Genomic DNA, 27,565 nt, shown 5'->3' with positions numbered 1-27,565 from the left:
ATGATGAAGTGTATCTAGCAGAGAATTTCAAAATGTTATATTAATCAAATACATTCTTTAATACAATATGAAGTCTTCACTAAAGGCATGTTGGGGTAAGGTTAATTCTAAACATTTTGTGCACATCTCAGCACGTTTAACTTTGCTGCTGGAAAAATTAAGCTTGCTCTAAACATTTTGAGGCCTAGTACTAATAGATATAGTTATATATATGTATATTTCTATTGTGTTTTTTGTACATTTAAATGTTGTGTTAGTTCAATATTAATTTGCATGTTAGAACTGCACACGTCTCTTTACTTTCCTTGCTACTTTCTCTCTTTTTTCCTTCCTTTCCTCTTCTATTTTTTTCTTTTTTTCTTTCCTTCGTTCTTTTTCTTTCTTCTTTCCACTGTCGCCACCTGGATGAAGGGCAGCTGCCTCAAGTTTAACTCAGACAAGATTAAAGTCCTCATCCTGGGCTCCATCCCCTCTGCCTGGGACAGCTCCTGGTGGCCCGCATTGCTCTGAACTCCCCTCCCTCCAAGCCACCGGGCCATGCATGAAACCTCTATTCTGGACTCCCCGCTCTCAATAAACTGTCAATCAATGTTGTTTCTTCCTCCTGCTTCCAAACGCTCTGCCTACGTCATAAGATCTTCAAGTGGATCCCCACCGAGTCCAGGAAACCCATCACCCATGCACTAGTCAGCAGCAGACTCGACTACGGCAACGCACTCTACGCCAGCACTACCCAGGAACTCCTAAAGAAACTGCAGAACATCCAGAATGCCTTAGCCAGACTCATCCTGAACATCCCACGCCGCAGCCAAATCACCGGACACCTGCGAGACCTTCATTGGCTACCTATCAACAAAAGAATTACCTTCAAGCTCCTCACGCATGACTACAAAGCCCTCCACAACGCCGGACCTGCATATCTCAACCAACGCCTCTCCTTCTACACTCCCACTAGACATATCCGCTCTGCCTAACTGGCCCTGGCCACCATCCCACAGATCTGCAAGACCACGGCTGGGGGAAGATCCTTCTCCTTCCTCGCTGCAAAGACCTGGAACTCCCTGCCTCTGCACCTAAGGCAATCACCATCGCTGCCGCAATTTAGGAAGGACCTCAAGACCTGGCTCTTAAACTGAACTGCAGATCCACCCCCACCACCCACTCAGAGCCTTGAAACCCTTACGGGTGAGTAGTCGCGCTTTATAAAAAACTGATTGATTAATTCTTTCATGTTTCCTAGCTTCCTTCTTTCTTTCTTTCTTTCCTTCCTTCCTCTTTCCTTTTTCTTTCTTCATTCGTTCCCTTCTCTACTTCTTCTTTCTTGAATTCTTCCTTTCTGTCCTTCTTTCTTTCTATCTTAGCAGCCAATGCAAACGGACTGCTTTTTTTAAAGTCAGTGTTAGCCAAGACCTTTTGATTTTCCCTATAGGGGGTTTCAGCCAGACTGCATCCATTAGTTTGTCATTCTGTCATTCACTTTTTTCTTCCACCCACTTCAGGAATGCATCAAGGGGCAATGTGTCAGCCCAATTCAGCCACTGGCAGACTTCACTATAACTTTTGGCTTACTGCCCTTTTACAAAGAGTACATCAACACATAAAGTATTTCTCTTCTGTGTGCTTTTTGATACCAAAAGAACATTTTTGCCTTTAGCCAATGTGTTTAGATTGATGAGAGCCTGGCAGCTTCCCGAACAAATAAAGTTTTGCAAAAACCAGGATAAAACTAGAATTGCCAAAAGGCAGGTGGCCAACTCCAGACTCAATCTTTTTGAACGCCATGAAGCTCTGGTGTAAGTTTGCTGCAACAATATAATACTATACAAAATGGTATGTAATATGAGGATTTTTTTTTTTTTACAGTGGGGGAGGGTTCCTATGATTAGTAGCCATATCAATCAGGGACCTTTTGAACTGCACATGTGCAAACATCATCATCCATCAAATGTGGATCTGCAAGTGACATGAAAGCCTTTGCACCATCTGCTTCATTTTGGGTGGATAACATTAGCACCTATAGATGGGTCTTTCAGTCATACAGGTCGCTGTGGGAATTCAATAAACTGTTCATTTACTTTGGCTCGAAGTGGTATTAGTAGCTGTGGTGGTGGGAGCTAGCCTGCTAGTTCACATCTCCCGATAGTGCACGTGCAATGGCCTAGCGTCACGTGCAATCACTGGGCGTCGCGCGCAATCAGTAGGCCTCACGTGCAATCAGTAGGCCTCGCGTGCAATCAGTAGGCCTCGCGTGCAATCAGTAGGCCTCGCGCGCAATCAGTGGCCTCACCCCAGGTCTGCCTAGAATGAAGCATTCATCCATCCATCCATCTTACCTTCTGGCAGCAGCACTCCCCCGGCTGGGTCTTCTCGCGCTGGTAGCGCTTCCAGCGGCAGCTGTAGAGCCCGGCCAGGAAGGAGACGAAGGGCTGGTGCTCGTAGCGCTGGAGCAGCCGCCGCCGCACCACCTTCAGCTTCCCGAGCCTCAGCTTCTTGAGGCTGATGGAAGTGCTACCCATCTGCGGCAGCTTACACCATCCTCCCGCTGAAAACAAAGCAAGCAGGGCGTGAGCGGGCAGACGCGACAAAGACGGACGGGGCCCCCTCCTCGCCAATGGGCCCCTGACTGACATCAGAAGCAGCGCGCGGGCGCGCAGAGCACGCGGGACTGCGGTGAGGATTACAGCTCTGTCTGTGACGAGCCGGGCAACTAAATATTTCAGCGCGCGGCTACTTCCTGCTCCCGCCATTTTCCCTCCCGCGCTTCCCTTTGATACTTCTGTGTGAAAGCGACGGAAGAAAGGCAATCAATCGGCTGCAATCATCATGCCTTTCACATGCAAAGTTCGGTTGCAGGTGGGGCCCCACCAGCACTCATTTTTGGGTACCGGCGATGGTTTACTGGTCAAACTGTTACCCAGCGCAAGAGAGAGAAGAACATAATAGATGAAAGAAGGAGGAAGAGAGAGTCGGAAAAATGACAAAGTGAAAAAGCAGGGATGGAAAATAATCTGGGAGAGTGAGATAATGTGGCAGGGAGTGGCAGGTGGAGAGCTATCCATCAAAAAGACTATGAGGCCTTGGTATTCGACACCCCTGACTACTACTAAAGAAGTAGCAAGTCGCGGGCTTCTAGCAAACATTTTGGGCACCAGCTCTTTTTCTTTTACAAATTAAGCACTGGCCAAGCTGGTACGTATAATGAAGGTGTTAGAGGCCCAAGGGCTGTTGGGAGGAAAACTCCTTTGGTTGGGGCTATTCAATCCTGGGACGGGCCTGGCTAATGTGGCAGTACTTAGGCCCATGGACGACTTGCAGCAGCACATTTATTTATAACCAACTGTTCAGCTTTTGACCTACACAGCTTTAGTAAATCTATCCATTTTTATTTATTTGCCTCGATATTTCATTGTATTTCAGAAGCCTTCCTGCGGCCTGCACTTCGCACTGGGATTCAGCAACAATCTAGATCAGTACAGCCAATGTGCAGGCAGAGGAGCCTCGAAAGAAGGGAACCCGAGCAGCAGTATCAGATGACGGGCAAATTAGATGTTAACGTGTCCACAGGCCGGCACCTGTTTAACAACAACAGGTACGGGTGCCGCCCGGGCTCAGTCACTCACTCTCCCTTTGCATGTTTATTTACCTCCTCCAGGCACTGCTGGTCATTTGCCTCGGACCCTTACTATTTCAGCATGCTCTGAACGGAGATGCAATCTCACTGACAATTTTAACCCCTTGTGCTCATGCGTTGCTATATAAATATATGCAAAAGGTGTACGAAAATAAACATAATGATTCATAATGATAATGATGAGGGGTGATGCCCCGAAACCGGTCCCAGGATGCTTATTTCCAGTCCAGGGAGGATCTGGCTTGGCAGTTCAGGCTGGACTGTTCCCATGAGGCACAGGGTCAAGACTGATTTGCATATTGCCAGGTCTAAACTGGGGTGGCTTGGTGAGCAAAAGAAGGAAGAATTTAACACAGATCTATTTACTGGGGGTGAATATTTGATTTGCTATGCATTCAGTTCATCATCTTTGTGTCTTTTGCTTTCTCGCCCTAATTGCGCTGCATATGCCCAGATGTGGGTTCCGGGCTCACTCAGTGCTTTAAATGGGCCAGTACTCACCGGTACTGTGTACCGGCACTTCCAAATTTTTGGGCGGTCAGTACCGGCACTTCTCTGTAGACACGGAGAGTACCGGTCCGTGCAGCTTGTGAGTTAATGAACCGTTAAGTAGACGCCCTTTCGCCGAGTTGCTGCTGAAGATTCCAGCAGCGCCCATTTCATTGTTCCCAAACTGCAGGGGTTTGAGTGGGCACTTGTCACACTGTGATTAACAGGGCAGGGTCTGTAGACAGACCCTGCACTGTCAATCACATGTGCAGCGACCATTCGGATGGAAGTGCTTTAGCCCCTTACCCCCACCCTTCCCTCAGGTGCGTGAAATGAGTTGGGGCCTCCAGTCACTAATCCAGTCCTATTTACTGTATGACACTGGCCTTAGTAAAGTGAGTGGCAGCGCAAGACAGTCCTCCACCTCCGTCGGTTTTCTTTCATGCTTTTATTCAGCACAGGAGCTACTTCCCTTTACATGATGACAGCTACTGACCTGGGCAATGGGTTCATGGGTGTGAAGTTAGCCTTGCCCTTAGGGCAATGAATAGCAGGGAACCTGCAGCGCTCCAGGAATGAGCTCCTATGAGAACTGGTGATCTATTTGATTGGGGGGGGAAAGACAAGGTGAACATAGAAGGAAGGGGGAGGAAGAAATGTAAAGAAGTGAGGTGACAGGTGAAGTTAGCATGGCCACTTTTTCAGATAAAAATGACAGAGTGTATGTGCATATGTGTGTGTATGTATCTGTGTGTGTGTATATATATATATAAATATATTACCTACTGGCGATAGCCAGTAGGTATATATAGTTAGGACCTAGCTACCATAGGAAATCCGCAACATGCTATTGGGGATATTTTGGCGCCGGTTGAGGAATTTGCGTGTAATTTTCCAAATTTTAGGCCAGCTCCGCTCCGCTTCTTCCCTGGAAGTTTCGGGGGATTCATCATGCGGGGGACGAGAAAAAGGGGGGTCCCAAAACGTGTTTTCCCCATGTTAATTTCCATAGGACGAATAGACAAGGCTACAGCCCGAACCGCTGAATGGAATTACACCAAACTTTGCAAAATTGTAGGGACTGGTACGCAGAAGTGTCTTTTCTATATTTGGTGAAAATTGCTCCAGTGGTTTTTACGAAAATTTACTTCAAAATCACATATATATCTGGGCGGAGCCTAACCACACATCTCATCGTGAGATCTGATTGGCTTGTCAGCACTTCATCCAAGAAGTGTTGGCAGCCATCTTGGGACCAATATACATGATAGCACCTCATTAAAAAGCATTGTAGTTAATAGTTACATTATAAATCATTTGTTGATGGTACCATACTCATTTTAGGAATTGTGGTGTGTTCTAAGGTGATTTTACCATGTGAAAAAGCCTTCTGCTGGGATATCATGAATCATGTTTGAAAGAAAACTATTATCTCATGCTTTTCCCACAGTGGTTTGGAAGGGGATCTATAAGCTAAACTGGAAGCATATTTTCTGTAAATTCACATTATCTTTCTCAGTCATGTGAGAATGAAGTCTGACATTCTCAGTAAAACATGTACATACAACAAGGACAGAGACTGTCAGTTGAATCCTTTGTGTTCTACTGCAGCCTCCTAGAGTGTTCTAAAGAACAACTAGAGCGCTAACAGTCCTACTTATTACAAAGGTATGGCACACCTGAAGCCATCTTGATTGGAATAAAGTGGCAACTCTTAAAACATTTAATTTAAAAAGGAACAAAATGAGGGGGTATATTTTGCCATAGAAAGTATGATTAGTGCTGCAGAAAGACAAATTAGGGCACATTTTGAGTGACTTCTCAAATCCTCTTCTATTTCATTAAAAAAATTCTGACATGCAGTCTCCCAAGATGGCCACCAGAGACAAAAGAGCCCAAATGTAGCCCAAATATCACCCAGATGTAGCCCAAGTATAGCCCAATGACAGAATGTCCCAGAGTGTTCTAAATAACAACTAGAGCGCTAACAGTCTTACTTATGACAAAAGTATGGCACACCAGAAGCCATCTTGATTGGAATGAAGTGGTAAGTCTGAAAACATTTAATTTAAAAAGGAACAAAATGAGGGGGTTTATTTTGCCATAGAAAGTATGCTTAGTGCTGCAGAAAGAAAAATTAGGGCACATTTTGAGTGACTTCTCAAATCTTTCATTCATTTCAAGAATCTTTATTCGGTGATTAAAAAAAACACCATAAAAGCACACATATATATACATAAATAGGAAGAACATTAAATCTTAATCAAGATCATAACACCATAAAAACACACAAATATATACATAGCTAAGAAAAGCATTAAATCTTAGTCAAGATCCTTGTACATGAATAATACAGTAAAAATCCCAACATACAGGGCCGTAAATTTAAAACATAAAATCCCAGGTCGTTCATTCCTCTCCCTTCGTCATCCTTAAACGAACCGCCACCTTGATAAAATTCATGACACAACATAAGGTTAGCGGATCGGAAGCTTGTTGCAAATAGATTAAAGCATCCCTGGCATGTTCCAATTGGGCTTTTTTTAATATGTCTACTAGAAATCTTCGCCTAGGCATAGAAAAATAGGGGCAAAGCAAAATGAGATGAAGGGAGTCCTGCGGAGACCGATTGTCGCAGCCGCAGGGTCTCTTCTGCTCAATTGACATGGTGAAACCTGATGGAGAAGCCAGAATAAAAGGAAGTAAATTCAGTCTGAAACGACACATATGAAATCTATCCTGTGCGTTATGTACAAGATACAGATAGGGCTCCATACCCTCCACACTCTTGACCAAGTTATAAGCCCTCACGGACTTTTTCTCTCCTTCAACCTCCGCACGACGTTGGGTTTTCCGCTCTAGGAAAATTTCCCCTACTTGTTTCTTGTGCTGTGCTAAGATGGTTGTGGGGTTCCTGAAAATTTTTTCGAACCCTAACTCTTCAAGAGTGTTTCTCACATATTTGAGCCAGGGGATGCGCATACAGTGAGTCCTACCTAAGCAGTCCAATAAAATTTCTCTGCTTAAATGTGCGTCTGGATTTGCCCAAATTTTTAGCCATGCTACAATTGGCCTTAGTTTTAGCGAGTCCACCAGATGTGGCCTCCCTAGCTCCCTATGAGCTATATATCCAGCAGTACTGGGTGGTACCCTCAGAATAGATTTCATGTGTCTGTTTTCTTCCTGTTCAATTCTAGCGGTGTTCACGAAGCCCCAGACTTCTGCCCCATAGCTTACTTTGGAACATGTTATGGAGCCATACAGGATCATCATCTGTTCCGGGCTCCACCTGCCCAGCCTCCTGCCATAACCGGCTATAGCCCCATTGGAGGCGATCATTTTATTGCAGCGTTCTTCCACCAAGGGCTTGAATTGTAGAGCACCATCGAAGGTTACTCCGAGATAGGAGAACGTTTTAACCTCCTCTAAGCGATGGGTACCTATTGTGTAGACGGATTTAGAGGAGGGTTTTTTCCCTGCCAGGAGCACATAAGACTTGCTTAAGTTGACAGATAGGTCCAGATCGCTCATAAACTGAACGAACCCATCTATCAAGATTTGCAAACTTCGGGGTGTACGCGCAAGCAAGACCGCGTCATCTGCGTAAAGCAGGACGGGGATATGCCGCGACCCAACCCTTGGAGAATCTGCTTTTAAACCCAAGAGAGACTGTTCTAAATTATTAATATAAAGGGAGAACAAAAAAGGGGCAAGGATACAACCCTGTCTGACTCCACTTTTACATGGAAAGGACTCAGACAATCCCCCCTCCCTGTTAAATCTTACTGTTGCCGTGGTGTCACTGTGCAACTCTCTTAAAATAGTAATTAGACCACTCTCGATCCCTAAACCTGCCATCATGTCCCACAATTTCCCTCTATTGACGTGGTCGAATGCTGCTGCCAGGTCCATGAATCCCATATAGATGGGTTCATCACTGGCCAGAGTGTATTTGGCAGTCAGCATATATAGGTTCAGGCATTGATCGCTAGTGGACCTCCCTGCCCTGAACCCATATTGGGTATCCGAGAAGATGTTATTCTCTTCGGTCCACTCTGACAATCTGTTCAAAATTGCCCTTCCCAAAAGTTTAGCTGAAACGTCAATCAGGGAGATAGGCCGATAACATCTAGGCTCGTCCTTATTGCCCTTTTAAAAAATTGGCACAATAATCGCTTTAGACCATGATGGGGGGAGACCACAGGAAATAGCGGCATTTAAGACCCTAGTCATCAAGGGGGCCCATAGGTCTATGTTACTAAGAAAGAGGTCAGGGGGAATTCCATCCGGACCCGGGGCTTTATTCTTGGTTAGGCTTTCCATCCCTACAATAATCTCTTTAAGAGTAAACGCTACCGGGGGAGCATGGCTTTGAGTTACTGGTAACTCTACAAAGGTACCAGGATTGTGATTGTACAAACTCCTAAAGTAGGTAACCCACTGCTCCGGAAGGATATTGGCCCCTATTTCCGGGGAATCATTTTCTAAAAAGGTTGGATTATTAATGATTCTCCAGAACCCCGCTAGGTCCCTTCTTTCCCCAGCCTCTCTCAGATCTGCCCAGGCTTCTGCCTGCAAGGCGAGTTTCCTCCTTTTGGTCTCTATTCTGTATTTCTCTCTGCTTGCCCTGATTTTTTGTGGGTCCCGTGGTTTTGACTTAAGAGAGCATTTCAGTTCCCTCAGTGCTTTAGAGCAATTCTGATCAAACCACCGGGGATTGACCAAGTTACGTGTGGGCACATTGGTCCTCAATAGCCCATCTATCAGATTTACAATATGGTCAAACGTTTCTAATAATCTTGCGCCCTGTACTTCCAGGTCCAAGCAGTCGTTTATGGCCCGCAAGCCCTTATTGCTCAGGTTTTTATAAAATTTTACCCCATCTATTCTGGACCACTTCAGTCTCCTGCCTTGGTCAGTGACCCTTTCCCCTATTAAGTGGTGTACATTGGGTCCTGGTCCCGCCCTATATGTAAGCGTTAAAACAAGCGGGTTATGGTCACTGAAGCTGTTCCAGTCTATCCCTACACTAATTACTTTGTTAACCAGGGATCTCGAGACCAAAATGTAATCTATAATAGATGAACAGCCCCTGCCTTTAAAAGTTGGTGGGAGTGTGCCGTCCGGCTGTGGGCCTATCATATTGATGGTATGCTCTAGGTCATACTTCAGCCGAAGCAACCTGAGAGCGCCCCCAGTCAATGAGTGAGAAAAATGAGGCCCCTTCTGGATTGGGCATTGCTCCCAATCTGTATTTGCTTTAATTAATGCCGGACAGAGATGACAATTAAAATCCCCCACCACCACCAACCCATGGGATGGGCCCTTGTTCTGAGATCCGATTTCTTGTCCCAACCTTTGGTCGAGTTCAGTCAATACCGGGGTGAGGTTATTAGCTGACTCCGTATTATACAAATGAAACACCGAAAACCGTAGCCCCTTTCCATGGAACCGAACTGCCTGGATCCCATTTGAGGACCAGTCTGGGAAGGACCAAGTGCCTGGAAGAGCTAAATCTACATAAAGGGACAGGCCACCCATAGCTCTCCCAGAGCTAGACTTCCGGGCGGGAACAAAAAAACACTTGTAACCCTGCAAATGATAGTTATTCTCCACAGCCCATGTCTCCTGTACACATATAATATTGAATTTCCTAATGTACTCAGCCCACTCCTTGTTATAAAATTTGCCCGCTATACCAGCTATGTTCCATGACTTCTCAAATCCTCTTCTATTTCATTAAAAAATTCTGACATGCAGTCTCCCAAGATGGCCACCAGAGACAAAAGAGCCCAAATGTAGCCCAAATATCATCCAGATGTAGCCCAAGTATAGCCCAATGACAGAATGTCCCAGAGTGTTCTAAAGAACAACTAGAGCGCTAACAGTCCTACTTATTACAAAGGTATGGCACACCTGAAGCCATCTTGATTGGAATAAAGTGGTAACTCTTAAAACATTTAATTTAAAAAGGAACAAAATGAGGGGGTATATTTTGCCATAGAAAGTATGATTAGTGCTGCAGAAAGACAAATTAGGGCACATTTTGAGTGACTTCTCAAATCCTCTTCTATTTCATTAAAAAAATTCTGACATGCAGTCTCCCAAGATGGCCACCAGAGACAAAAGAGCCCAAATGTAGCCCAAATATCACCCAGATGTAGCCCAAGTATAGCCCAATGACAGAATGTCCCAGAGTGTTCTAAATAACAACTAGAGCGTTAACAGTCTAACTTATGACAAAAGTATGGCACACCAGAAGCCATCTTGATTGGAATGAAGTGGTAAGTCTGAAAACATTTAATTTAAAAAGGAACAAAATGAGGGGGTTCATTTTGCCATAGAAAGTATGCTTAGTGCTGCAGAAAGAAAAATTAGGGCACATTTTGAGTGACTTCTCAAATCCTCTTCTATTTCATTAAAAAATTCTGACATGCAGTCTCCCAAGATGGCCACCAGAGACAAAAGAGCCCAAATGTAGCCCAAATATCATCCAGATGTAGCCCAAGTATAGCCCAATGACAGAATGTCCCAGAGTGTTCTAAAGAACAACTAGAGCGCTAACAGTCCTACTTATTACAAAGGTATGGCACACCTGAAGCCATCTTGATTGGAATAAAGTGGTAAGTCTGAAAACATTTAATTTAAAAAGGAACAAAAAGAGGGGTCTCATTTTGACATAGAAAGTATGATTAGTGCTTGAGAAAGAAAAATTAGGGCACATTTTGAGTGACTTCTCAAATCCTCTTCTATTTCATAAAAAAAATTCTGACATGCAGACTGAAACATGCACTTTGAAAACCAGCAGCAGACTTCCCTGGTGAGCAGTAGCTTTACTACAGTGATCTAATGAGCAACTACAGTGCTAACATTCAGAATTTATGGCAAATGTGTGACACATCTGAATGCCTTCTTGATGGAACCAAAGTAAACAAGCATTGAAAATGCAATAGATCTCGCCCTCGTTTAAGTTAAAGCCATTCTGTTTGTAATGAGGTGGCTTTTTAGTTTTGCTTTTATTAGTGTTTTTAAAACTTTCATGTAAATAACATGCATATCTATGCATATATGTATATGTATGCATGCATTTATATTTTTATTTATATAGATATGCAGATTATATATGTTTATATATGTATGTATATATATATATATACACATACATATATATAAATGCATATGCATATATATATGTGCATATGTGTGCGTGTAGAGAGAGGTAGAGAGGTAGAGGTGTAGAGGTAGAGAGGTAGAGGTAGAGGTAGAGAGGTAGAGACTAGTAGAGAGAGAAGTAGAGAGAAGTAGAGAGGTAGAGAGTAGAGAGTGAGTAATAGAGAGTAGAGAGTGAGTAGTAGAGAGTAGTAGAGATCAGTAGAGAGAGTAGCAGAGTGTGAGTAGTAGAGAGTAGTAGAGTGAATAGTAGAGTGAGTAGTAGAGAGTGAGTAGTAGAGAGTAGTAGAGAGTATGTAGTAGAGTGAGTAGTAGAGAGAAGTAGAGAGTGAGTAGTAGAGAGTAGTAAAGAGTGAGTAGTAGAGAGTGAGTAGTAGAGAGTAATAGAGAGGGAGTAGCAGAGAGAGAGAATAGTAGAAAGTGAGTAGTAGAGTGAGTAGTAGAGAGTGAGTAGTAGAGAGTAGTAGATAGTGAGTAGTAGAGTGAGTAGTAGAGAGTAGTAGAGAGAGAGTAGTAGAGAGTGAGTAGTAGAGAGTGAGAAGTAGAGAGTGAGTAGTAGAGAGTAGTAGAGAGTGAGTAGTAAAGAGTGAGTAGTAGAGAGAGAGTAGTAGAGAGTGAGTAGTAGAGAGTAGAGAGTAGTAGAGAGTGAGTAGTAGAGAGTAGTAGATAGTGAGTAGTAGAGTAGTAGAGAGTGAGTATTAGAGAGTAGTGGAGTAGTAGAGAGTAAGTAGTAGAGAGTAGTGGAGAATATTCCAAAGTTTGGCACAGCACCACTTGCACAATAAGTCCAATCAAATCATATCACTTAGAGTCCTTATTGAAGTGCTGAATCTTGGTGTATATTCAAATGCTTTTATTTTCCTTAAGTTTATGTACCACAGCCAGCCGACGCGTTTCGTTCTGTACAACAGAACTTCTTCAGGGCGTTCTTATTTCCTTCAAGTTATGTCGGTATCCTGTTGTCATATAACTAGATATTTCTTCCAAATGTTAGACGAGACGTAAGTACATTCTTATTCAAAGTGACTAGGTATCAATTTTACCCACACAATTCGAGCAGACTTGAGTAATTTATAGCATCCTCAAAGTCAGTCTTTCAAAAATTCCAAAGTATAGGACATGATAATCCAAATCCAAATGTTTCTCAAGGAAAGTCATTTTCAATCGTTCGGAATATCGGCGTTTGGGCAGATATGACCCAGGGACCCCCAGTATGCAAGGGGAATTAGTCCCCCCTCTGCAAACGCGCCATTGGCCTGCGTTGCAGAGAGGTGTAAAAAGGGGCATAGCCTCATTACACCTCTGTGCAATGCAGCTCCCTGGCGCATACTGGAGGTTCCAGGTGGGCTAGTTGGCCCCCAGGGACCCCCAGTATGCAAGGGGAATTAGTTCCCCCTCTTCAAACATCCACGGAGGCTGCGTTGCAGAGAGGTGTAAAAAAGGGTGTGGCCTCATTACACCTCTCTGCAATGCAGCCCCCTGGCGCATACTGGAGGCTCCTGGTGGGCTAGTTGCCCCCCAGGGACCCCCAGTATGCAAGGGGAATTAGTCCCCCCTCTGCAAAGGCGCCAGGGGGCTGCGTTGCAGAGAGGTGTAACAAGGGGCATAGCCTCATTACACCTCTGCAATGCAGCCCCCTGGCGCATACTAGAGGTTCCAGGTGGGCTAGTTGGCCCCCAGGGGCCCCCAGTATGCAAGGGGAATTAGTTCCCCCTCTTCAAACATGCACGGGGGCTGCGTTGCAGAGAGGTGTAAAAAGGAGCATGGCTTCATTACACCTCTCTGCAATGCAGCCCCCTGGCGCATACTGGAGATTCCTGGTGGGCTTTCAGATCTTATATAGTTAGGAATTAGCATTAAAAAAAACTTTGAAATTCACTGAAAAACACATAAATTTCAGGCCTTATATAGTTAGGAATTAGCATTTAAAAACCTTGCAAATTCACTGAAAAACCCAAAGGTTTCAGGCCTTATATAGTTAGGAATAAGCATTTAAAAACCTTTGAAATTCACTGAAAAACCATAGGTTTCAGGCCTTATATAGTTAGGAATTAGCATTTAAAAAACCTTTAAAATTCACTCAAAAAACTATAAGTTTTAGGGGTGTTATAGTTAGCTGGACATTTCACTCATACAAAACCATTGAAATTGCTCCTATATAGTTAGTTGTGCTAACTATATTTTGCGCACCCGCAATCCACTGCTGATGATGTCACATATTACATCATTTATGACATGGTCAGTGACATCACTGATGACATCTCAAATGACATCACTGATGACATCATCCACGTGACAATCACATACACCTTTTCATACACTAGTAAAATCTTTCATCACGCTTTGTAAAATACAGAGTATCATATTTGAATCCATTGTTACAGCAATACAAGTATCTAAAAACCCACTCAGTGATTCATAGATGTATACACACATCTAATCACTTACCTGTAGATTCACTCATACATGCTGTCATTGAACAATAGAACACTATCAAAATACTTATACACCTAAATCGACATTACACACCAGCACACATCCTATTCACATATGAAGTCATCCTACTCACTTATGCAAACAATGGATCATACTTACATATTTACTTAGCTACACACTTATAAAAACACAACTTCATCTATTCATTTAGATAGTAAGTCATACTTAGTGAATTATAAAATCATTATTACAAGTATAAAGTTATCCATACAGTCACTCACACAATCATTGAGTCTTATGTATACTTATTTATATACAACAACTGATACATACACTGCCTTTTATTTTTCTAGTTTGTTGGACATGTACCATTGAGAAATATATTTGCTCATCACCACACCCATAAAGATATTCACTCACCCAAACAACTGTTAGAACATGTAGTTTTAACTTCATATATCTAGTGAATCAACTATTCACACATCTTTGGGCAGTCACACCCCCCCCACCGAACCACACACACATTCACTCTCCCATACAAATACTCAGTTAACTAATCAATAACTAATATAGACTTTCACATAGATAGTTACCAACTGGAGAACCAGTTTACACAACAACTGACAAAGTGATACAGCTATTACAACAGTTTAGTCACTATCCACTATATTTAGTGAGACACTATAAATTGGTCAAGTAAACAGTCAATTACACTGCTACTAAATCCTCCATCCAAATATTTATTTTTATATATCAACTCATTCTTCAATGCAAATTGCTATATATATAATGCATATTTAAATAACGAAGCAAACCACATTCACTAGATGATGTCATCAGTGATGTCATCAGTGTTGTCATTTGAGATGTCATCAGTGATGTCACTGACCATGTCATGAATGATGTAATATGTGACATCATCAGCAGTGGATTGCGGGTGCGTGAAATATAGTTAGTACAACTAACTATATAGGAGCAATTTCAATGGTTTTTGTATGACTGAAATGTCCAGCTAACTATAACACCCCTAAAACTTATAGTTTTTGGAGTGAATTTAAAGGTTTTTTAAATGTTAATTCCTAACTATATAAGGCCAGAAACCTATGTTTTATTCAGTGAATATATAGATATATATAGATATATATATATGCATTTACACACACACATACACAAATAATGAAATATAGTAGAACAAAATAGTGGCAAGGTGCCAAACTGAGGGGATGAGTACAGCATGGAGGGGAGAACTGGAGTCAAGTAGGGAAAAAACAGTGAGAAAATATGACAGACTTGTTGAGAGAGTAAGGTCGAAGTGGGAGTAAGAGAGACAGAACTCGCGAGAGAAGGTTAGAGGCTGGGTAAAGATGAGAGGCAAGTGGAGGGGATATGTGGATGTAAAAACATGAAACCAGGAAGAGCCTGGTCGTAGGGAAAATGGCAATGGCAGCACCTTGAATGGGCCAGCACTCACATGTACTGAGTACTGGCACTTCTTATTTTTATCACTATAAGTACTCCACTTCTCTATTGTGAGGAGAGAACCGGTAGGTATCGTAGGTTGGCGGATTGGCTGCAAGTGCTGGTGAGCACTAGGCTGTCAGCGTTGGAACATATCTGACAGCCAAGGCCCACTGTATTCCTGAGCTCGGACAGGAATACAACGGGCGAAAGGTAAGCGCATTACGAAACCCGCATTTAGATGGGCACTACCTGAGTGCCAGATCCTAAATTTGGATCGCATAACCTAAATACTTAATTGTAATACGGGGTCTAACAGGTTATATTGATCGGCGTCTTTAATAAACGATAAGATGCATTTAAATAGATTATTCTAGAGACAAACGAGTATATTGACCTTGTAATATTGGATTATAAAATATGTGAGGAAATTAGAATGCCTCATTCGCTTTTATTAAAACCATATACTGGATGCTGAATTTATGATTGATACTTAAAAATATACAAGACTTGCAACATCATACACGATGTTAACAAGTATTAGAGTAAACGGAGAACATTAATAATAAGGGCAGGACGTAAGTAAGCCTGGGGATTTAAAATATTCACCTGATTTTAGCTGTAAATCTAAATGTGTATATAAACACCACTTAGTCCCCATATTATTAAACATAAGCTTCTAATAAATAAGAGCTCTAATAAACAATATTCCTTTCAGCCTTCCAGTAGAAACAGACACCTGGAACTAATCGGACAACGAACGCAGAATAAAATACAACAGAAGACCCCCGTAGAACCCCCATGCGGGTTGGAATTATCACCGCATACTGAGTAAGTCAGCAGCCATAAGTATCCATAAAACAAATCAGTGTGATATAAAATAAAATAACGGAAACTACTTACACTACTTTTCACTTACTACCCTTACAGTGGAAAGAATACAGATCTGGAAATAGGTATTTACTAATATGCATCAATCTTCTCTATTATCACTAGCAATGCATGAATAGCCTTTTTTCTGATAAAGAATATGAGCACTTCCTAAAATTACAACCTTTAGAAACTTTTGACACGTGGTGTTGGTCTAGGGTTTTATAAGAATAAAGTGTGCACACTGATCACGATGGAACACGGTACCGAATCACGCCTTAATAAGATCATCCAACTATTAGGTCTCTCCAATTCATAATGGGCTCATAGACCTTCTGTAAGGAACAGAGGTACATTCTGTGTTACACAAAAATGAAATCTTCACATACTATGTTGTGACTCTTAATTGTCAACAATGTGTATTTTGATTTACGAATTGTGACAACTTATCAAGATGTGGGCTATTTCTTTTAAATGAGAAGGAATGATGTGCAATATTACTTCTACGCTCACTAACGTACAGATTATGGTACCGTATCACGGGGTGGGCCAGTTTTATAAACCTGATTGGTAATATGAATAATGGTTTTAATTAGACTTGAAATAGTGGTCTTAAGTACATATACATATGGCGATATGTCTATGTTTCTTTTGTTTCTAAATTTTGCAGCCTTGAAAAAGTCGTGGGTTACATTCCCAATTACGACGAAACACGTGTCGGCTGTGTGGAAAGTTTCCAGTGAACGGGAATAAACACGAACTGATGTACCAAAAATAACTACTCCTCGTGATTGTATCAGAATGTGGAAACACTTGTATACATGACATTATTGTAACTTACGTGTGCTAAGGAGTGTTATAGCTTGTGTAAGGCTTGTGCCGCGTTTGGAAGGATTAAAGTGGTTCCTTCTACCTTTTAGCACCGTCAGATATAACCTCTAGAGTCAAATCAATTGTGAGATTTTCTAAGTGGCGCCAGTTAACCTATACCAAACCACTGCTTGTGTTTAACTAGATGGTAATGCATTCGCAAATGGGAAGGGGACCCCAGGGAACCCCCTTCCCCTTTGCAAATGCATGCAAAATTATTTTTTAAGGGTAGGAAGTGGTTCCAGGGACCACTGCCTGCCCTTAAAAAATGAAACAAAAACGTTTCATTTTCTTTTTTTTTAAATGCATGGAAAAGGGCTGCATTTTTAAAAAGAAAACTGCTTTATTTAAAAGCAGTCCCAGACATGATGGTCTGCTGAGCCTAGCAAGCCACCATCCCTGGGAGGGCAAGCATTCCCAATGGGCTCGCAAATTGCGAGAGATTCAATAATATTAATGAGCCTCGCAATTTGCGACCCCCATTGGGAATCCCAAACAGTGTTAAACACACTGTTATACATTTCATTTAGCGACTAGCAATTTGCCACTCGCAATGTGTCGCCAATTGCGAGGTGCTAAATGAAATGGTCGTACATCTGGCCCCAAAATCCTTAGTACTGTGAGTATTTGTTTTTTTCGAATTACTGTTTTAATATTTGAAATTTAACTCATACAAATTGCTTGGGGGTCCCCGGCTTCCAAGTGTGACTCAATGGGGGTCCTCAGGAGTCAAAAGTTTGGGAACCACCTATCCACAGACTGGCATCTGTTTAACAACAACAGGTATGGGTGCTGCCAGGGCTCAGTCACGCACTCTCCCTTTGCATGTTTATTTACCTCCTCCAGGTACTGCTAGTTATTTGCCTCAGGCCCTTGCTATTTCAGCGTGTTCTGAACTGAGATACAATCTCACTGACTATTTTAACCCCTTCTGCTCATGCGTTGCTATATAATATGCGAAAAGTGTACAATAATTATCATAATGATTCATAATGCTCCCAACTGTATTGCTTCCTCTTCTCAGCGCTTCAAGGGAAGGGGGACAACCGGCTCATCAAAAGATCCCTTAGGATTGTTCTAAGGTACAGGTAATTTTGTACATCTCTTGTATCTGTCCAAAATTGAAATAGTATTGGAATGACATGGCATGGTTAATTTATGTAATAACATGTTTGCCAATTACTTGATGGGATACTGCCCGGAAAGAACACTGCGCTCCTCAAACAAAAATCTCCTAAAAATACCAAGAGTTCGAACTGTTAGAAATGGAGATAGGAGTTTCTCGAAGGTTGGCCCTACGGCATGGAACTCCCTGCCTACGGCCTTAAGATCAAACCAGAATCATAAAATCTTCCGGAGAGAACTCAAAACATTACTATTCAAGGCAATGGCGTAATACCCCTCTTTCTGCATCTCCCAAACCCTCTATCAGCGCTATGAGACCGAATGGTGATATGTGCGCTTTATAAAAATAAATACATACATACATTGATGTAGGGCGATTAATGTGTGATAAAATATTGAAACCTAGTTGGTAGGAGTATTTCTGCATGGCGTTCGAATCACTTGTTATGTGGATGCAAAGATGCTGATATCTGGTATTCGAATGTGCATTAGAAATTGAATATCTAATGACCCACAGGATATCAAAACCCTTGGAAAAAGGTTTGGGATGTTAAGGATTCGAAGATGATTAGAAAAGAAAACAGCATTATTTTATTCAATACAAAAGGGACACAGAAAGAGAATAAGTGAACAGAGAAGACACGTACAAGGTTTGAAAATACAAAGACGAAATGTGGGGAAAGGGACGTAAGAGACACGCAGCAATGAGCTGTGGAGGCCTCAGCGCTGACAGGTATGGATTGTTAATGGATGAAAGATTAATTAGACTGCACAGTGCAACTAAAACAGGTGTATCCATTAGTGGCCACATAAGGACAGTACTCTTCATGGTGCAGGGTCAGCTTATTAGAAGATGCAGTCAGTGCACACTCATACCTGCTACGGTGTGTGTGGTGTGCATATATGGTGTGCTGGACACCAACACTAGTGCCTGCTCTGGGGATTCATACAAGGTATGGAGGACAAAGCAAGGATGTTGGCAGGCTGCTGCGTGGCATCTCCCTTGCCCATAAGCAGTCATTTGCAAAGTAACTAAAGAGGCAAGCAACCAAGCTGGCACAAGCAAACTCATGCTAAGAGGGCAAAGGGGTGTTTCATTCAGTGGCCACAGTGGAAAACACCAGGCTGCAGGAAAGCACCAAACAAGAAGCCCGTGGCATGGAGCCCAAGGTAAGGGCAAACAATGTCAAGGAAGAAGCAAATTAACCCCTTGTGCGCGGCCGCGATTCTGCGCCTGTGCGGCCGTTTCGAAGAGTGAGCGAGTTCATGACGGCCCCCAGCCGTCATCAGCACACGAGCACTGGGGGTTAAGTACAAGGGGTTAAGTACACAATGCTAAGTCAATGAAAGCAAATATGGAATCGTAAAAACTAAGACAAAAAAGCACCGGAGACAAAGTCTGAAGGAGAGTCATGGAAGAATTTAGCTCACTGTGCTATGTCAAACAAGAGCCCGTCTACTTGAATATACTGTTGTTTTATAATTTCATCATCACAGTTACTGCGTTATGATAGGATTCCATTTGCTGCTGAGGCCGTGCAAGACCAAAGAGATGTGTATATACTACTCCCCTATCATGCAATAAAACAATTAATAATTATAAAATATTGTAAGAAATTGGGTTATTGGTTGACGGGGTGGAAGCCCCACTCAGGCAACAACCTCAAACGTTACTAAATTTACCTATGCTTAACCGTCTGCTTGCTCGGCACAAAAGCAGTCAGACTTAACTTAGAGGCAATGTGTAAACTATTTATGCAGCACACAAACCACAATAAAGTGAAAACAACATAAGAAAAATCCGAAACTAATTTAGGAGAATAGAGTAAATTTTAATGAATAAAATTACACCCAAACAAATTAAATCCAATCAGTAGAACCGTAATTTTGATTTTTTTTTATGTTTCAAGTGGAAAATATCACCTGAAAGATCAAAGCGCCAACCGTGGGTATATGATTGCGCAAGACAGGGTCAAAGTCTAAAGTTAAGGCTTACCATGAAGGAGCACAGGTTGAATACACAAGGTAGTTTGGACCCGGTCTTGGCTTACCTATGGACTTAGAAGAAAATTTAAAGAAAATGTCCCGAGAAGGTAAAGTTCCGCCTGGCAAGGCAGCAGGCCGTGTCCATGGAAGAGGTTTCATCATTGGGGAGCCAATGGACGGAGTCACTGTAACGATTTCTACCTTTGAACCTTGTCACGGTTTTGGAAGTTGAAAATATCAAGTGGGAGAAAGATGCAGGCTGTAGCTGGTGAGGGCTTCATGAAACCAGATACCTTTACCAAGAGGTCCAGCTGAAAAGGATTCACTGTTACGGAGAAGAACGTAGCAGGAGCTGCAGCGAAGTCAAGCCGAGCGGCTATGCACCTAGTGCAGATCGGCTAGCAGGTAGGTCTCACTCTTCTGTCGGTTCTCATGCCACTTTTTGGTAAAAATATTTGTAAGTCCCAGGTTCTTGGGGAAGTACCACCAACAGCACAACCAAGGGTCCTGGACCTGGGGCGCACTGCGAGTCGGGGTTAGGACTCACTCCAGCAGGGGCCAGGGTTCAAGGCCCTAAGAGCTAGCCCTTGGGGTCCTGGGTTCAAGGAGATGGTCAGTTCTCCTCTATGGACCAAAGCAAGCCTTCAAGCAGCAGGAAAGTCCTCTGGTAGCAGCAGGGCATTCCTCTATGGGCCCAAGCTAGTCCTTCTGAAGTCTTCCACAGGTCCAGGAGTGTACTGAAGAGGTGTTCTGAGGGTCCAATATTTATACCTGGTGCCAGACTCTGAAGTAGGGGTATTCCCTACATTGTCCTTACATCTGGCTCTGGAAAATTCTTCCCTTCCCCTGTCAAGCCTCCACAAAGTCTGGGGTGACAAAAGGCTAGTGTCAGGTTCCTTTGTGTGTGCTGGAGACAAGCCCCTTTGAAATCTAAGTGGGGCAGGGAACAGTTCTGCCTCCAGTCATCCTGACAGGATGGACAATCCTGTCCACACTTAATCCCTTTCTTGTCACTGTCTGGGAGGAATACACAAAGCCCAACAGCAGGGCCATTCACAGTCATGTGACCCTGGACACTAGCAGAGGCACAGTAATGGTTAAGGCAGGAAAAAGCCACCTTTCCAAGAGCGGTATTTTCAGAAGTGTTACTTAAAATCTGACTTTACCATTAAGGAGGGTTTTACATCACAATTGGTTTGAGCCTAAACGTGACATTTCCACCTGCCCCCAATCAAAAGGGTGGGCGTAGTATGCGTAGTGGGGCTACGCGAAGCTACGCAAAGTGGGGGAGAAACTACGCCCACCTACGCACTTCGCGTAGCCCCACTACGCGCCGCCTGCCCCCCTCCCCTACATACCTAATTTGTGTAAATACTAAAAGAAAAGTCAATAAAAAGAACTTACCTTGTCTGCTGCGTCCCGGGGCTCCCTCTTCTTGTTCGCGCCGCCGTCTTGGATTCCAATGCGCATGCGTGGCCGCCCGCGCATGCGCATTTCTCACGAGAAATGCGCATGCGCGGTCGGCCGTGCATGCGCATTGGTATCCAAGACGGCGGCGCGAACGAGAAGAGGGAGCCCCGGGACGCAGCAGACAAGGTAAATGCCTTTTATTTACTTTTCTTTTAGTATTTTCACAAATTAGGTATGTAGGGGAGGGCGGGAGGAAGGCAGGTGGTGGGCAACTTCGCTACGCCCACGGAGTGGGCGTAGTGTTGCCTGCTACGCCTACTTTGCAAAGGGGGAAGTAGGCAACACTACGCCCACTCCGTGGTCATAGCGAAGTCCTTCGCCCAGGGTTAATCAAAAGTTATATAGGAAACAATGGTCCCTGAAGCAGGAAGTGTGACCTCAACTTCCACGAAAACGTAGAGAATAACCATCAATAGATTGGTTTTTACTAGACACAATATATTTTATTTGATTACTTAACAGTTGGAATCCTATGAAGAGGAATTCATTTTTACTCTATTAACATAAACATTCAAAATTAGAGAGGTGGGAGGCCTAGCACTAAGCAACTATTGTATGCCGACGACCTGGTTCTCTATAGCCTTACGAGGGTTGGGCTACAAAGGCTCTTGGACAAACTGCTCAGCTATACGAACTTGAACCAGCTAGAGGTAAATTTAAAGAAAACGCAAGTTGTCCCCTTTGGTAAGAAACGTTACACTGGCGGTGGGTGGTTTTTTAACAACCTACGCCTTGTCACTGGCCAATCGTACAAATACCTAGGTGTCCATCTGGATTCTAGACGCAACCTTTCAAAACAGCGTCGAGAGATCACAGTCAAAGCCACAACCCTAGCGGTGTCACTGGGCAAGCTCTCTAAAAAACTCTCAGGTCCAACTCTAATGCCTCTTTTAGAAGTAATGAGAGCAAAAATTGGCCCCACCTTATCATACGGCATGGAAACATTCAGGGGTAAATTGAACACCGCTTTGAATAGGCACACAACTAAAATTTATAAAAAGGTTCTCCAGTTACCAAAGTTCGCATCTGCTGCACAGATAAGACTAGAGTTGGGGCTACTAAACTACGATGCCTCAGACATCGGGGTATACCTGAACCTCTGTCACAAACTGAGGCAGGCGGACCCAGGCACACTGGAATCCTTAGTCTGGTTAGAAATCTCCCAGAAAAATTCAGGTGGAACGTTTGGTCGCCTCCTCAAGGGCGCAATTCAGCAAATCTCAGCGACTGAATTATGGGCCCTTAACCCCGGTCAGTCAGCTTTTAAAATGGGGATTAAAAAATGTGTGAGAATGAAATCTCTTATCATGGACAAAGCACACTTTTCAAAACGCAGCCACGCTTGGGCTCTTTTACACTCATACAGCCGGTTAGTCCCTGCCTCTTACTTGGCCTGCACATATACACTGTACCTTAAACGCAGTTTTACCGCTATCAGAATGGGTGATTGGCGATTTCTGCAAGATCAACCCTCATGGCGACGCACGGCAGAGGACGTTAACTTGCAGAGGATGTGGCAAAGCAGCTGAAACTCTGATGCATGTGGTCTGCCTCTGCCCAGCCTTTAACTCTGAACGTAGGTCCAAACTTAAAGTTGAATGGAACAACCAGGGCGTCCGATCCTGTAGGCAAGCGATTATGGCGGCTTTGAACCCCGAAAACACCGTTTTAAATATAAAACTCACAAAATTCATTCAGCTGGCATACCGCAACCTTAACCAAATTGAGTCCTGCTAACGCATCCCCCCATACCTACTTTTTAATCCTGATGTTTCCCAAAACAGTTTTTAATTTTGAGGGGGGACAAAACTAAACCTTAACATAGAGATTAGGACTGTTGGCGGTCCTGCACTTGTACGGCATCATGGACAACCGGTACTTACAAAAGGGTTGATGGGAAAAGCATCTCGCACAATACGTTTTAACCTACTATTTTTCTCATCATTATTGCCCTGTGTTTTTATTTTTTATTTTAAACCGTAATGGACTAAGGAGGCCCAAGAGCTGACAACCTCTTTTTTATTACCGCTGGCTAATTAACTGTTACATGTTTTCTTCTTGTTTTTTAACAGTAGCTACACAATGTGAACTTTGTAACTTCTTTTAAAGATATATGTTTATATCTAAATAAAGATATTTTTGATTTGATTTGATTAGAGAGGTGTTCAACGGCGCAATGAAAGTGAAGTAAGTGAGTATGAAGACCACTAGTGCTGTGCAATATATACATTGATAGTAACTGTGGAAGATGAACAGTTGTTTGAGCTAAACTCTAACATAGAGTTGCAGGCTGCTTAATTTCATAAACAGTACAGTACACTATTATAATGCCAACATTTCGACCCCTTTAGGTTATTTTTTCAGGGTCATCATCAGGACGAGGAATGGGAAACACTCATTAGGTAGTACTTTTGCAGTAAATGACAAACATTATGTACAGGAATGGATCCACAAATCATAGGTCTTGAAGTCTAGAAAAATTAAATAAAGCCTATTGGAGGATTCTGTGGAAAAGGGCTCCAACCAAGGTTCATGGACTGCAACGCAATTGTCAGTCTCGTAATGACTCTTCCTGAAGTACTCATAAAAAATAATTCACAACCTCCTGGGAGTAAGGTATGTCTGGAGATTTCTGTTGAATTCTGCAGTGATGATAACTCATGTGAAGTGAACAGAGTGTTGGCCCAAAATCTATTTGGATTGCCTGCATCAACCTAATGAGTGCTGAAGGCCCACGCTTAGCATTTCATTTAAAGGTCCTGATTACAAACAGTATACCTTTAATAGGAACTTCCTAGTAAAGTAAATGTGCCAAACAGTTGTGCACCAATTTTACAATGTTTAATAGAGGGAGCACAAGCACTTTAGCACTGGTTAGCAGTGGTAATGTGCACAGAGCCCTAATGCCAATATAAACTAAATCAGAAAACGAGTGGTGAAGGTAAAACGTTCGAGGAAGACCACACCGAGGATGACTGGCCTAACAATTATTCTCAATTTTTCGTGGTGATAGTAATAAAGAATGCATACAGTTAGCTCCAGTCCATTTATAGATGCAAGAGAGTTAGAAGAGGCCTTACAGGCATTTTAGTATGCTCCCCATAAAGTAATGAGGGTATCTAGAGAAACCATGCAATTTGCCTAGCAGTGTAAAGTCTGATAATACATTCATGTCAATAATACTATTCAAGATAGCTTGTCCAACCTGTAGTTTGTCCTGATCAAACCCATACTTTAAGCAGCACCTTGTTTGGTTAGAAGAGCAAAGACGCCCTACTGCATCACCCCAATCATCATGGGCCTCCAATGGCTTCCCCGGCTGCCTGAACTACAGTCAACTAAGGATATATCACATATCAGTTCTTGTGCCTTCCAATATTCAAGAAATAGATCCAGACTGATCTAAGAGATTCCTCTGACAAAAATATAAAACTATGAATCAAGGAATTTCCTAATTTGCACCATAACTCTGCAAGGCTCGCCCGGAAAACATCTGGAACATTTTTAGCCTGCTTGCCCTTCACAAGGCATAAGAACCCATCTTTTCAAGTTCCGCTGTAGACCTGATCCCTTGCTGTCTTCTCTTAGTTGATACTCATTCATGGTAGTCTGCAGAATTTTTTTCAGGGGGGGGGGTTGGTTGGGAGGGGGGGCATGGTCTTAACATTATTCATCCTCCAGCCATTTTTGACAATGTCAAAGGGCAGGTGCATAGTCAAGTCAAGAATAACTTTATTTGGTTCAAAGAACCATAAAAGTTTAACAAATTAAAGCTTTACAATGTAAAGATTTATAAAACAATCACAATAAATTGAATGAAAAGGGGGCACAGTCATGGTGTTCTGCAATTAAAAAGTTCAATACATAAAATGGAAGGTCTAGGATGACATGGTATTACACAGATCATAAAAAATTCCAGCAATATAAATTTAGATAGCAAGAAATTACATTATTCTTATTCAACTTCTATAGCTCATAGCCCTTTCTAATAGCCATCAACACTTTAATATAATTAGATACCACAGTGCAGATAACAGGGGTAGCCAAAGTGTGCAAAAAATTAAAACTATCAATATATGTACAGGGGCGGATCTTCATTAAAAGTGGGACTACAATTTTTCTCCTTGCCTCTTTATATAACGTGCAGAATAGAATAAAGTGCATAGTGCTCTAGCTAGCCAAATTATCACATGTGCAGGGCATGAGCTTGTTGGCCCACCCTATTTGGCGCCGGAATGCCACTAGAAAGTGCAAAGTGCATAAGCGAAATCTGGTTAAAAGGAATCTAGTCTGCACATTTGTAGTGAAAGTTAGATAATAGTGCTGAGAGACTGGGAGCGAATGTGAGGGGGCCGTCTCCTCATATTGCGAGTAGCGCATAATGGCCCTAGAGTGATGCGCCTCTTGGATGATAACTTTTGCGTTCGTAAGAATGCTTTCAGTATTGTCATAAAAATGCTCGTCCTTTCTCTTGAAATTTGTCTCTCACAAATCGGAGCCCTGGCATCATTAAGGCGCTGTCCAAGTTGATGCAATTTTTGATTGCTTTCCTTGGATACACTAATTTGTCAGCCGGCCAAATGTTTGCCCATACGAGCAGAGGGGCGCTACCTATGCGGTCCTCTATGAATTCTAACCACAGTTCTTTATGACAAAAGAGTGTGGGGGGCACTATTTGGGATCATCAATAATCTTTGTATAAATATATTTTCCAAGACTTGTAATTGTGACTATTGTGGTGACCCCACACCCCTGCCCCGTAGGTTGCAACAGACAGATATTTAGCTTTGTAAAAGGTAACTCACTCTCTCACAGTCTTGTGACCTAATTTACATGCAAAGCAAATTAGCCCCTCTACTACCCGGCTTGTGTGATGCACTCTTACTGTTATAAGAGGTTCCTAATTCATCTGGTTGTTGAATTGGTTCCCCAAATAAGTAAGTTGTTAAGATTTTCTATACTTTTGCCCTTTACAGCAAAGTTTCTGTTTTTTTTCGATTTGGAACCACCATGGTATGTGATTGGATAAAATTGACTTTTAAGTCAAGTGACGACATAAAATCAGTAAAAGCATTAAGCGATTTTTGGAGGCTATTAGCTGTCACTGCCATTAACACTGTATCGTCTGCATATGATAGCAGTGGGACAGGGTTACCACCAATTTGAGGAAAATCAATCTAGGCAGTTTGTGAAAATTAAAAAGAGGAAGGGGGCTAAAATGCACCCTTGCCGGACACCTTCTGTAGAGACAATCGTCTTGGTCTTTTCCCTTGGGTGTCATATCTCATAGCAACTGTGGTACCAGCTCATCAACTACTTATTCAGAACAATTTTCCCTTATAATGTATTGCCCCTTTCTGACAAGGAAGCATTTATGGCAGTTGGTAAATTGTTTGCACTGCAGCTGTTAATTATAAGACTATGGGCCAGATGTTCGACGAGAATTAGCATGCGCAAACGGGTTTGCGGCCCATTTGTGCATGCTAATTTTGATAGGGCCATGTACAAACACTATTTTGCGACTCGTAAATAATTTGCGACTCTCAAAATAGTGTTTTGCGACTCGCTATTAGGAAGAGGCGTTCCCTTCCTAATAGCGAGTCACAAGCCATGTACCAATGTTTTGCGACTGCAACTGCGGTCACAAAGCACTCACGAATTACCACCCTCTTCCCAAGCGTGGTAATGCAGTCGCAAATGGGAAGGGGTCCACTACCTGCCCTTAAAAAATGAAACAAAAAAGTTTAATTTTTTTTTTTTAATGCACCCCGTTTTCCTATAAGGAAAACAGGCTGCATTGGACAAGCAGTCCCAGACATGGAGGTCTGCTGAGCCCAACAGGCCACCATCCCTGGGAGGGCCAGCAATTTCCAATGGGGTCTCAAATTGCGAGTGGTTCATTAATATTCATGAGCCTTGAATTTTGCGACCCCATTGGGAATCGCAATCAGTGTCTCTGACACTGTTGTACATTCCAAATTACGACACGCAATTTGCGACTCGCAATTGAGCGCAAATTGTGAGTCGCAATTTAGAATGGTCGTACATCTGGCCCAGAAA

The 27,565-nt window shown here is 42.7% G+C and overlaps 1 protein-coding gene across 1 annotated transcript in view; it reads right to left on the bottom strand.

Annotated features, from left to right (window-relative positions):
• GDPD4 (glycerophosphodiester phosphodiesterase domain containing 4) overlaps nucleotides 1-27,565 on the bottom strand; it is a 371,535-nt gene that overhangs the window by 196,791 nt on the left and 147,179 nt on the right. Inside the window, exon 2 of the mRNA XM_078658510.1 lies at nucleotides 2,334-2,542. Within this exon, the coding sequence (XP_078514636.1) occupies nucleotides 2,334-2,516 (183 nt within the window). The 5' untranslated portion in view covers nucleotides 2,517-2,542. The remainder of the gene's footprint in view (nucleotides 1-2,333; nucleotides 2,543-27,565) is intronic.

This window comes from Lissotriton helveticus, chromosome 8 (assembly GCF_964261635.1).
Source record: "Lissotriton helveticus chromosome 8, aLisHel1.1, whole genome shotgun sequence".
Classification (NCBI taxonomy): domain Eukaryota; kingdom Metazoa; phylum Chordata; class Amphibia; order Caudata; family Salamandridae; genus Lissotriton; species Lissotriton helveticus.
The sequence above is the reverse complement of the archived record's forward strand: the minus strand, read 5'-3'. Positions and strand labels throughout refer to the sequence as shown.